Genomic DNA, 14,524 nt, shown 5'->3' with positions numbered 1-14,524 from the left:
ATATTGACGACATCGGCGATTTAGTGCTTTAGGATACTGCCTTACCTCTGATGGTCGCAGGTTCAAGTACCCGCACCATACAAACATTGAAATTCTTGAATATGATTATTCCTATTGGTCTGAGTGTTTCATATGTACATTATGTATACATTTATAAGAAAATATATTTAATTATGTTTACGTTAGTTATCTAGTACACATAACACAAGCTCTACTTAGCTTAGGACTAGATGGCGCTATAGGATTTGTCCAGGGATATTATTAATATTTGAACAATAATTTCTCTACCATATTCCAGAGAATATTATTTTGTACATCAGCAATAGTACGTACGTACACACACTTGACTGATGTTGTAAATATAAAAGTTTATATGTTTGTTACGATTTCATGTTAAAGACTTTTCCAATCATATTGTCAAATATAATAATAATAATAATAATCTCAGGACAATGCACACAGCGCCATCTAGACCCAAGTTAAGCTAGCTACAGCTTGTGTTATGGGTACTAGATAACTGATACATATACATAGATATTTTTTTGTAAATACATACATATTATACATAGAAAACACCCAGACCGATACAAACAATCATACTCATGAATACAAATGTTTGTACCGTGCGAGGAATCGAACCCGCGACCATCGGTCGTAAAGCGGTGTGCTTGACCACTAGACCACCGAGGTCATCAAATATATTCAATTTAGAGTGGTAAACAGTATATTAGTCTATTAATAATGTACAGTAGGGTAAAAAAAAAATCATAAATGCTTTATACATCGTATATTCATTTTGTATTTACAAAACTTACTACTAATTTATAGTACAAAAGTCAAACTACATTTTTTTGAACATTTTCTCTTACTCCTAGTACTGTCCATTTACATAGCTTGAATATAAAACTTACAATAACGAGTATTTTTCTAATAAAAAGTAATTAATTATACAAGCAGAAAGAGAAAGAAATTTGAGATCACATTATAAAAAAACAGACCAGGTTGACAATAACTTCTAGAAAAGAACAGAATAGCTATAAATTGGTAAGACAGTATCGTTATATCACAAAGTCATAGTGATGGAAGGGATTAGAAATTCAAGAAGTAATTTAAGCATTAGTTATGTTCATAAATAATTAAATTAATGAATGACGTATCAAGATACAAAAGATTAAAAAGAACGAACAGACCGAAACAATAAACAATAAAGAATTAAACAGAAGACCAAAGTACCAACAATGATGAATGATGGAAAATTTAAGGAATGGTTTTAGTTTTTTACAACTTTTGACTACAATCCACAGGATTATGAAGTTGCAATAAATAAATCAGCGTACCCTTCCATCGGTGGGATTCGTTTAGTATCTATAGCCGGTTTGGGAGTTGAAGTTGCCAGAGCCGGATGGGCGGGATCCAGCGTTGGGAGCCAAGTACTGGCGAGATGCGGCAGCACCGCCGAAACCAGATCCAGCGTTGCCACGGAAACCAGAGCTGGCAGCTCCTCCGAAACCGGAACCTGCACCACCGCCGAAGCCAGATCCTGAACCGCGTCCGAAGCTGGCACCAGCACCAGAATAACCACCAGAGCTGGATCCGGAGTAACCACCAGAGCTGGATCCAGAGTAACCACCAGCACCAGCACCCTCACCGCGGTATGAGCCTGTAAAGAGTATTATTATATGAGTTAATATTAATTACAATTTTTTTTGCATTCTACCCAAAGACCCCTCGTCACGCATAAATTATTTATCGGTAACAAACTCTCGGGTTTATACACTGGCAGACCTTGTGTTATGGGTACTAAACATCTGATATAAATACATAGATACTTTTTTTTTTAAATAAAAACCTCCCAGACCGATATAATCCTGCTCATGAATACTAATGTTTGTACTAAAACTATGCGAGGAATCGAACGGCGATCACTGGAGGTACGTGCTATTCCGCTAGACCACCGTAGCTGTCAAAGTTTAAAGTATAACATATTTATAATATAGGCCATTAGCAGACTGTATTAAATAGTTAACATGAAATTTTATAGAATTGAAGACGAAAAAGAACATAGACAACTTTTTATCCCCAACGATTATTAAATTTTATTTTTGCAAGCAAAGTCGCGGGTAAAACCAAGATGAGTGCAGATATAATTAACTTATCAATAACGTCCCACACTTGAGTGACCTTAACAACCAACAGTTATATGCCTTTTCATAATAATTGAGGCAGGTAATATGAACGCATTTAAATTACAAAATTTCCGTTTTGTAATAAGATGATCATGCGTGTATTTTATTGTATTGTTCTTGATTATTTGGTTTGGCCACAAAATTAGCGTTTCTAACATGTATAAAAATGAATGTACCTATATTTATTAAATAAATAAATGAAAAAAGAAAGAAAAAATAGCTGCTACACCTCAATGTATTTTTTGTGCATTATAATGGAATGGTGCATCCACCTGCGCTAACGGTTTACGCTGGCAGGGCACTAATAGAGGATGACAAGATGAGCATAAGGTCAGGTCAATTAGCTCATCGTACAAAATTCATTAGGAAATTATCGTGATACGTTTACAGGAACCTCGGGAAGGTGAAATTAAATATTTTAAAGTAAGTGATAGGAATTAATATTTTTCACTGCAAGTTATGAGTTAAGATTTGTTCGATTCAAATTTTATTTTTTATTAAATTTATTTGAACATAAATTTCAACCTTCTTTGAATCAAAGTTATTATAATGAAGATTAGTTTAGATATAACGCTAAAATTGCTTTCTATTTAGTATGTAACAAAAATACAAGATGTAACCAGAAATATACTGCAACATCAACACATATTTTAGCGTAAATACATAGTACAACATATTGGTTTTTTTTTTTTGTTAATCTAAAAGTATATTAAAAAATATTCAAAATTAGAACGATTTTCATTCGGAATTTGTTTCAAAAACTGATTTGACGTCCGCTTACAAAATAATTCGCTTGACTTACTAATCGTATCCCGCGCATTTCGTAGCCACACCACGATGGCATCCGAAAGCTTCTCAAGGTTGCGACCGCGAGATTACCGTTATGAAGTCGTTATCGACCTTTCGTACTTACACGGATATTTAAAAAGGTTACATTTGAACGTTACAAATGTAGTTTGAGTAATGTTACAAATGTTTAATAAGGTATTGAATGTATTAAAATGTTTGTGATATTAGATCTAGTGGCTTAGCAGACTGCCTGACTTTCTGATGGTCACAGAATCGATTCCCGGGTATTACAAATATTTTTATTTAAGAGTTGTATTTTTTATATTGTTAACGTTAATAATCTAAGTATTTACATTTTAAATATTGTTATCAATTGTATATTACAAGTTCTGTTCATTCATTAAAATATTTTTTTTATATAAAATGGACCAGATAATGTAAAATGAACTAAATGGGACCAAATGACCTGTATCTTCGTTGTGCAGGGTTATTTACTTATATGATTTTATTAAATTGATTTAAGTAATGTCTGTTTATTCTAAAACTTACATCTCGTCTCTATGATATCTTTAATAATCAACACGGTATTTTCAGGTATCGATTAAATTCTTTTTTTTATTAATTTAGCTGTATTTTTTTACTATTGCGATACTTTCTAGTGATAAAATCACTTTCATCATATATACGATTTTTTTATTGCACTAGATTTTCCAAACAAATACACAGAATTAAACTTGTATCTAATTAGGTATTGATAACTATGCCAAGCCAATTAGGATGATGATCAATATCACACTAACAAGATTATGATCATTATTATGTAAAAGCTTACTTATGTAAGCTAACTTTATAGTTAGTGTTACACTGAAACAATGCTTGAGTAACATACAATTGGTAATGTTTATCTGAATGTCTATCTATCAAATCTAACGATTACAGTTGTGATTATTTTAGGGTTCCGTATTAAATTTCGTAGGAATAAGATGTCACGGGTCTGTACCCAGTAATTTCTCTGCCTTATTTCATCCCTACACAGCAAGCCACTCGGCTGAAATAGGTGAGACAGAGCCACACGTGAAACTTATACGTTCTACAATGTTGGTCTCATTGTAGAACGTATATAGAAATAAAAATAATATTTATTCAAATAGACTTAATATAAGAGCTTTTGAATAGTCATATTTTTTTTATTCTACCACTCATTCGGAGCAAACTCATTACAAGAAGAATAACCAAGAAACTTTCATAATGCACAAAGTAATAGAAGTTATTAAAATTTGCTCTGACAAAAATAAACTTGAAGAATACACAGTCAAGTAAACAACAGAAATTATTACTTCGGTGGTCTAGCGGTTTAGCACACCATCTCACGGGTTCGATTCCACGCACGGTACAAACATTTGTTTCATGACTATGATTGTTGGTATCGGTCTGGGTGTTTTATATATATTTATATAAAAAAGACATGTCTCAATTGCCAGTTATCTAGTTCTGATAACAGAAACTCTGCTTTCCTTAAGGCTGGATGGCATTGTGTGAATTGGCTTGAGGTATTATTATATTAAATTTTATATTCAACAAACACATCTGACAGTCATATCTTGTCATAAATGTGTAATATTTATTGATATATTCTTATGTAATATGTGATGGTATATTACTATAAAACTTTTTGACACGGAACCATCTACTTTGTACGACTCACGCTTGATCGTGATTTTAATTAATACTCATCTCGTTAGACAAGTAGTTGTCTAGTTCAAAGTGGGGTCAGGTGAATCTGTGCAATTTTATATGGCATTGTTAGTTCGGTTTGTTTAATTTTTAATAATTGTTTTATGGTATTAGTTATATTAAATTAGGGTATTAGTATTTCTGCATAAGGTACAATTTGCAATGTCTTTTGTTAATAAGAGATTATATATATTATAGAGGTAGAGCAATGTGTGACAAGGGTTGCTAAGAAGAAAAAAGGACTCTAAGCCCATTGTATACAATTCAATAAAGTTTAAATAAATAAATAAGACGATATAAGTAACAATATTGCGTAAAGGGAGTCGTTTTTATACTATATTATATTTTTTAATTTTTTACTGTAATAATGGAGTAAGTCGTAATATATGTATAAATAAGATAGGTAGAGTTGAATTTTGCAGAATATGTTACAGTAAAGCAGGATTATCTTACAAAAAAGTGACCGACTGTGACAAAGATGGGTTTAATAAATCATGAGCTGATGATGACGTAAGATATGGAAGGCCACTAAATAACGTACTTGTTGAACCAATTATAACAAAATAACACAAACGTTTATAACTACAGATTTAACTGCGCTATTGTTAAGCGGACATTACAACATACTTCTCGAACACATCAATTAACATAAAATTGTATGACAAAATCCAGTCCCACAGGGATTGGTGTGAAACTTTGAACAATACATGAGACGTTATGGTACTGACATTCTATTACATTATATACAGGTACAGTTGACTTCTTAAATATATTAATTAGTAGTTTGATATTATTTTATTTAATTCCGCCAAAATTTGGAATATTCGCACATTATTTCTTTAATTGAGTGTATACCTACATTCGGATATGGATGTAGACTAAATAACAGTTGAAAGTAATCATTATTATTACATAGTATAAAACAAAGTCCTTGTCGCTGTCTGTCCTTATGTATGCTTAAATGTTTAAAATTACACAACGGATTTTGAAGCGGTTTTTTTAATAGATAGAGTAATTCAAGAGGAAGGTTTATATGTATAATACATGTACACCCATGCAAAGCCGGGGTGAGTAGCTAGTCACAAATAAAAGATTGCAACGCTTCTAATAGTGGTCCGGCCTCCATCACTGAATATATTTAATTTCTAACTTACTAATGGTAGTGGAATTAAACAAATTAATATTGCTATATTAATATTTGCTTAATGAAATGAACTTCCACAAAATAACATCTAACTATACAAAAACTAACACTTCTTAAGGGCATGTTGCTCTTTTTTCTGTCGGAACAATCTTTTTATAGTGTTGATGAATAGAAGCAAAAATTGTATAATTAGAAACACAATATAAATTGTTACTGAATAAATAAATAAACAAAACGTATTCATAAATATATTAATTAATGTGCTTCTGTCATAAGGTGAGAGGAGGCAGAGAAATTTCATGGTACAGAAAGTGAAGGAGGATCTTCGAAATATCTTTCGGTTCAGTACAGCGCCTTATTTATGACAGTCACAAGTTCTATTCCTCGTGTAATTAGTACAAACATTTGTATTCATAAGTATGATTGCTTGTTTTAGTATTGATGCTTCTCATGTATATATAAAAATATGAATTTAAGTAATTATGCCTTACTTTCCAATAGTCATGAATTCGATTCCTAGTGCAGTTGTAGTGTAAACATTTTTATTTATGAGTATGATTGATTTTAGTCTGTGTGTTTTCTATGTATATTTAGGTTTACAAAAAACTATTTATGTCAGTGTATAGTACATATAACAGGGTTTGTTTAGCTTAAGACTGAGTGGCGCTATGTTAATTGTCCAGGTTTATTTTTGTTCTTACAAAACATAAGCCTGTATACACACTGTTTCGCAAACGCCATTATCCAGATGAAGCTGATATTACAGTTATTAATATTAGTGAGATTGCTGCCCGACCCGCACTTATGTTATTATGTCTATTTGTCTGTCTAACCGTTTTCGCTAGATGAAATGTTACCCAATTCGAGTGTGTCATTTTATAATACACTAGCTACCGGTCCCGGTTTTGTACGGGTGTACATATATTATACATATAAATCTTCCTCTTGAACTCTATCTATTGCTTAAAACTGCATTAAAATCCATTGCGTAGTTTAAAAATTCTAAGCGAACAGACGCCGGAAGCGACTTCTACTTACACCTCACTAATTGAAAAATGAAAATTTTGAGTATAATGTAATTATGATGATTCTTTTTATGGTTCTGTACTCACTAAATAAATGCATAAACCATTACTTATTGATTATTAATTAATGTATTATAACCAAATCCTACTACTATGGTCAACATTAATAATATTTTTATTACATGAAACTTTGAAGAGAACCTTTATTTTTAAACTGACGGCCTTGGTGGTCCAGTTGTTTAACACACCACCTAACTTCCTATGGTTGCGGGTTCGATTCATCGCATAGTACAAACAGTTGTCTTCATGAATATATTTGTAATGTACTGGGTGTTTTCGAAGTATATTATTTATGTATTAAAAAAAAAGTATTTCTAACTGAAAAACACAAGCTCTACTCAACTTAAGACTAGATGGCGCTGTGTAAATTATCCTAGTGTTATCATTTATTTATATTTTTCGTCATCGTTATTAAATAATCGGTTATTAGTCAAATTGTTGAGTTAAATGAAAATGAATTAATAAATTGAGTGTTTAAAATTATAAAGAAAAAGAATCAGCAAATAAAAATGTTGCGAAATATTCTCAAGTACCGTATATAGATTAGAAATAACTAATAATAGTACAATATTTTCGTGTGACCTTTTAATAATAGAAGTTTAGCAATGTATCGGATAACAAGATCGGTGTTACACCACGCCTTAATACGTGCCTTATAATATTTTAATATGAACAGTATTTCTTATAAATATATATTTATCTAGATCCAAAGTAAAATAATATAAACTAATATATATATATATTATATTATAAAACAACATATATATATATATATTATATATATATATATATGTTGTTTTATTAAGAACTAGCTACTCGCCCCGACTTCGCTCGGGTGTACATGTATTATTTATATAAATCTTCCTCATAAATCACTCTAACTATTAAAAAAAACGCTTCAATATCCGTTGCGTAGGTTAAAAGATTTAAGCATACATAGGGACAGACAGCGACAGCGACTTTGTTTTATACTATGTAAGGATGTTTAGAAAATTTTCACTTAAGAAATGCCTAATAATAATTTAATATGACCTGAATTCAATTTTGTTAATATACAATTTTTATATAGATCTAATGTAACATATATAATATATATTTCTATTTTTTTAATAATGTCTAATCTAAAGTAAAATATGTATACTAAAAATATATTTTCGCTGTTTTTTATTTACAATAACGTTTTTACATAACTTCTGTAATTACATACATTAGCATTTTTAAGCGTAATTACAAGAATTTTTGTCTCAATAAACATTTTATTCATTTTGAAATGAGTTCGATTATTATTTATTTCGTTCGATTATTTTTTTCAGTTGGGCGTTCCTCATTAGAAATGGAGTTAGTCTACTGTCATTAATGTTACCTACTAGTATTGAATTTAAAGTTATTAAAAAACCAAGGCAAAATTCCTGTAAATACCCGATTTACTCATTATGCAGTGATCATTATCATTTGCTACAGAGTCAGTTAGTCTTACTTAGTATAAAATGTATAGCACAGAATATGCGAAATATAATAACATCGAGTTTAACGACCGGTCGTAAAGGTCGAAGGGGAATGGATAGAGAAGTTCGAAAATTGTAACCAACATAGAAAAAGTTTCAATTTTGTACAATTAGACTAATTGGGTTGGTCAGCCTGAATTTTTAGTATACAATTGAGCCGATATATGTGGAGTTTGATCCAACTATTTTAGTATACAATATGTGGAGTTTGACCCAACTAAAAATCACAATAATAAATTAACTCCATACTGTAAGTTTCCATAAAGCTGAAATTTCAATTCGGACACAAAATTTATGTTTATGTTGAGAGAATGTTTCAATGAATAACCGCGAGTTCTCGTATCGACTTTCAGAATTTCTTTTTTCTAAAGATTTTATTGCCATTATTATAGTGATAATAACATATCTTATTAATATTGTACGCGGCTGTTTGTGAGTATATATGGATGTTTGTTATTCTTTCACGAAGAAACTACTTTAATGTAACTTTACAATAATACAGCTTCTACATCGGAATAACACATTGGCTTTGAATATCGCTCAGGCGAAACCGTGAGCTTAGCTTTATTTTTTAGGAAAACATTTATATTATTAAATTAGATAGGTCAGTTAGTCTGCTCTGAACAGCTTCCACGGAGAGCGGTCACGACCTGATGCAACCTTCTCTCGCGTCATTTTGTAACTCATCGGCTCATGCTGGCCGGCTAGGTGTTAATCTGTAGGGTGACTGCCTATTTATGGAATTTTCGGAACAGAGACAAATTTGTCTTATTAACAGAAAAATATATATTAACACTAGCTGTCCCTGCAAACGTTGTATAGCCTTAAAATAAAAAAATAAAATTTAGGGGTGGACTACCCCTAACATTTAGGGGGATGAAAAATAGATGTTGGCCGATTCTCAGACCTACTCAATACGCTCACAAAATTTCATGAGAATCGGTCAAGCCGTTTCGGAGGAATATGGGAAGGAAAACTGTGACACGAGAATTTTATATATAAGATTTAGATTTAAATTACATTAATTTTGTACTATTTAAGCTTATTTATTATCTATTAAAGTCGTAATAAGAAAAAAAGTTTTTTTTTATACCACACTGTTGGCAAATATGCATACGGTTTACCGAATTGTAAACTGTAACCTATGGATCTCTAAATTACTAAGAGTGTTACGTCCATGATGCCATCCCTTAAGAAATCTTAATAATCACAAAAAGCTTAAGCAATAATCATTCCTAAATCAATAAAAACGTTTTTAATCTTTGGAGAATATTACCATATCATTTTAATAAATATCTAAGTTAAGTTAAATTACTTAAATTAGTATATTAAGTCAATGTCAAATTCTCAAAGAATTTACTCTAAATAATTGAAAAGATGTAGGAGTATGTTTACACTTGTTCTACTTATATTAATACTAAGTAAGCTAATTACAGCTTAGCGTCGCAAGGGCATCTCTAGACAAAGTAATGGCGTCGCGGTATGACATAAGACGATGCTCTGATCTCACGACCTTTTGTAACATCATTTAATTGCATATCGCAAAATTGTGTTGTGGCGACTATCAATTTCTGTACATATACACGTGTATTACATAGTATAAAACAAAAGTCGCTGTCGCTGTCTGTCCGTCCCTATGTATGCTTAAATCTTTAAAACTGTGGTAAATGGTTTTTAATGCGGTTTTTTTAATAGATAGAGTGATTCAAGAGGAGTGTATAAAATATATATATTATATGTGTACACCGGGGCGAAGCCTGGGCGAGTAGCTAGTTGTCTATAAGATGTTTTAAGTGCACGGAATGTTTAGAGTGAATTTTTAATTGACCAAACCCGTTTATTAGTATGGGATGAAAATATATAGCTTTTCTAAAAATTTATAATAATCAAGTCATTTCTGTTTTTAAATAAAAAAGTGTATAATGCATTTCGAATATTTATATTTTTTCTGTTCCGTTAGATTCTGTAAACATATTATAATATTAGATTTCCCATCAACAAATCAATTTATATTTAAGTGTTCTGACTAAAACCTACGTAGGTTTTACTACAATTTGTTGAACAAATAATTTATTTTTTATATACATTTTTGGGAATTTCATTATTGCTTTTATCATTTAACATTTTTGTCAAATTTTCAATACGTCCGAACTCGTTTAGCAATCATATACACATTCAATAAATGATCACCAGCAATTGATCGAGCGAGGTCAATCCGTGGTTTACTGACTTACTTAATATGAACTTTATGATAAAACACATTATTAGCTTTAAGCTAAACTTTGTATTGCTTTTTGTAAATTCCACTAAATTATTAAGCATTGCCGACTCGTTCAGTTTTTGTACTAAATTTAGCTAGATAATTCAGTTATTAAGTTTTTATGGAAGTATTTATTTTTATAAGATTTACGTTAGGTCCGGGTTTTTGTGGACTAAGTGCTATTGTAAGCAAATGCGTAATAGTAATTGAAGCTAGATTTAGTTATTACGTAGATTTTTACGATACTTATGTATATATGAGAAAAAAAACCACAGCGATATACGATGAATATTGACGTGTACAAATTAAATAAACACACTACGCTCGTTACGTTGTTTCTACAAGAAACTTAATGTAGTAATAATTTTAACTTCTTTTTAAGTTATGTTATTTTTATTTGATTTGGAAATTATATTATTTAGTATTTCAACAAGATAGAATAAAAATGTCGCTAAAATGTTTTATGGGGCTGAAAAGAAAAAATATTCCATTAAAGAATTTAAAGTAATATGAAATCACTTACCATCATCAGAGATGCCGGCAGCTTCATCACGGGCATTTTGTTCCAGAGACTTCAAGATAGCTTCAGGGATCGGAGGGGGGGTTGGCAAATGAGCACCCTGGGGTTGGTAACCGTTCTCATCAGCAGTGTACGAGATGCTGTAATCCTGACCATCATCACCCTTGTATCCGAAGCTGCCTTGGGACTGGACACCATTGGTGGCAACACCAGAAGCATCAGCACGGATTCCATTGGAGGTCTCAAAGTCGTAGGAGAACCCTTCGGCGGTCACTTCACTGTTTGATCTTAGGATCTGAGCACCAGCATCTTGAGGGCGGCTGCTGCTGTATTGTTGAGCGGGAGCGTTGTATGCGTTGCCAGAGTGTTGGGTTCCAAATCCTTGGCCGGCACCTCCTCCAAAACCTGCGCCTTGACCAAAACCTGATCCTCCACGGCCAAATCCAGAGGCACCTCCTGCCCCAAAGCCACCAGAGCCGAAACCACCTCCGGATCTGAAACCACCAGCACTGGGGGCAGCACCGAAGCCACCACTATTTGCGCCATAGCCAGCTCCATCGTTTCCTCTAGGAGGCAAGTACTTGTTGTCAAGACGGTCGGCCAAGCAGGCACCGATGATAGCAGCTACTACAAACTGAAAGCATAGAAGTAGTTTGTTTATCAGTTCTGTTATTATACATTGATTGTTCCAATTGTTATTAATATTTTTTTTTTAATTGAGAATATCTTTAGAACAACAAAAGTTTCTAGAATAATCTAATACTCTTTATTTTGCGATTCAACATATTAATTATTCGATAAAATACTAACATAAACTCTTATATATTCAAAATAAATATTTCAATTCTCTTTTAGTTGGGAAAAAATATTAGTCATAGCTTATATATTACAAACTTAGAAAAAACCATATAGAAAATGATATATAAAAACATATATAATTTTATCCCAAAAAAAATTAAACAAATCATTGTCACATCCCGATTTAGCCCTACAAAGGTGCGAGCAAATTCCAACACCTTCTAATCTAGGACGCTGAATCCTTTCTCTACAAAATGTAACTTTCCTAAAATCCTTAATGTACTCACCAACTTCATTATATGTTTATTAATATAAATATTGGAGTGTACTACTCGAATGTGAGCCGGTGGTTGACTGTGATGAGTCTGAGATGCATCTCTGTTATATACTAACCTCCCGACTTGCTTAGAATGGGTTTTGCCTACTGAAAAAATGTACCACGGTCGTCATATCGTATCAGCGTACAGTTTATTGATTGTAAAGTAAGGTCTTCCTACATTGAATGTGTAGCGATGAGAGACTGTTTTGTTTCGTCATTATCATTTGATACCATTTTGACGTATTGGAAATTTCGTTTTGGGTTTTTTTTGTAATTATTTTTTTAAAAATGCTCACTAACTAAACTCAAATATATAACATTTGAGATATCTGCGACTTTTTCGCTTTTTTATATATATCTTCACGCTTTTTTAGGTATTTAATTTATTTAAAAATGCTCATAGCAATTTGAGATGATATATAAAAGATAGCGTATATTGTTCGTTATAGGTATATGAAAATACACGCATTAATTTTTAATATAATTAAGGGTATATTATAAAATAATAAAAGTATACTATATCTGCTGTTATCCCAAGTGGTCAGAGGTTTTGTTGCCAAGCTTTTTCAATATATGTCTTTCGTACATTTCGCTGGCTATATTTTTGTGCTAAACGTTGTCATAAACCGAAAATTTATTGTTCATAATAAACCAAAAATTTATCTCTTTTTGGTCCTGGCAGTCGGAAATATAAATTGACACAGTTTTTTATATCAGCCAGATTTCTCTCATTATAATCAGTACCACTTAACAGGACGGTATCGTTGGTTTTTTTTATACTACGATGGTGGCAAACAAACTTACGGCCCATCTGATGGTAAATGGTTACCGTAGCCTATGGATGCTAGAGATACCAGGGGTGCCACTTTTGCGTTGCCGGCCTTTAAGAAACCTTAATATACCCTTCTTGAAAAACCCCATGCTATTCCAGGAACATGAATATGAATTTTTGTTGTAGAAATGCGTAGTTAAACTATTTATAACAAGATAAATGTTTTAATGATATAAAGTTTTGATTAAAGAACACAAAATATAAACTTTAAATATATTACATAATATCAAAAGATTTTCTCAACATTTTTATATACAATACGACTATATTTGCAAATATACGGGTAATTTGCTAAACAAAAATATGGGACAGGAAATTAAAAAGGGGACAAGAGTTCAAATGGAGAAGGAACAAGTGATCAATTATAGGGGAAGATGATGAAGAAAAATTTTCTCTCAATACCACAGACTATATTTTAGTTATTCCCAACTACAACTTTCATTAGTGAAGCATCTATAAACAGTCAGTTTTTAATTTATATTTTAGTTTCATAATCATTTCGATTAACCTTATCAACTCATCAATTTAATACACTTCTAATTGCCTAGGGTGGATTTGTTCTTGGACCTTGAATAAAACATAGCCTCAAGCAGAAATATAGATTATTTCTGTGCATCGCAGTTGTATCAATATCCGTGTTTATATTTAAACTTCTCAGTACATACTATTTATATGTAGATAATTTTAGTATGCAACATGTTTGGTTTACATATAGATTGCTTCGACCAATTATAGTTGGTACGACCAACGTATCGTCATGTCCAACATACAGAGATGTAATTAATTATTACTTTCCGAAATCCCTTAATATATATCTAAGTATAAATAAAAATAAAAAAATACATTAGAAAATTAATATTAAAAAACTGGACCTAAGCAATAGCAAATATAATGTACATATGTATACCTTATTTTGCTACTACCTTCGATAAGAATTTCAATAGTTTAGGGAGACCGGGTTTATCAGTAATATGGATTAATGATCTTATTGCTAGCAATGTACAATGTTAGGTAGTCATCCACGCAGTTTCTTCTGGAAACCATCGTGATAAATTTATGCTCATCTTATCATCCTCTACTGAAGCTCCGTCTGCGTTACCGTTAGCGCCTGGGGATGTACGATTCCATTATTATCCTTTAAATAAAATAAGCAAGGAACACGACAAATTGTCTTATTGTAGATTACAAGCAAAGAGATTTTCGAATTTGCCGAGGGACCCATAGATATACGCGCAGTATCACAGAGTATTAATTAGGCGTGGTACATGGCAGATAAAAACCGCTTTTGTTATGTTTTGCGAGTAATTGACATCGATGTTGAGGATAGATAAAAAAAATTAAAAAAAGTTAAA

General features: G+C 31.7%; 1 protein-coding gene across 1 annotated transcript; it reads right to left on the bottom strand.

Annotated features, from left to right (window-relative positions):
• Positions 1-772: 772 nt before the first annotated feature.
• On the bottom strand, positions 773-12,385 carry LOC131851436 (pupal cuticle protein 36-like). Its single transcript, XM_059201935.1, has 3 exons — positions 12,309-12,385; positions 11,227-11,857; positions 773-1,660 (listed from the first exon to the last, which is right to left on the bottom strand). Exons 1-3 carry the CDS (start codon positions 12,315-12,317, stop codon positions 1,359-1,361), a joined length of 942 nt encoding a protein of 313 aa, XP_059057918.1. The 5' UTR covers positions 12,318-12,385; the 3' UTR covers positions 773-1,358.
• Positions 12,386-14,524: the final 2,139 nt, after the last annotated feature.

Source organism: Achroia grisella, unplaced genomic scaffold (assembly GCF_030625045.1).
Source record: "Achroia grisella isolate CSIRO2021 unplaced genomic scaffold, CSIRO_AGI_Agris_v1 utg783, whole genome shotgun sequence".
Classification (NCBI taxonomy): Eukaryota; Metazoa; Arthropoda; class Insecta; order Lepidoptera; family Pyralidae; genus Achroia; species Achroia grisella.
Note: the sequence above shows the minus strand (reverse complement) of the source record. Positions and strands in the feature narration are given on the sequence as shown.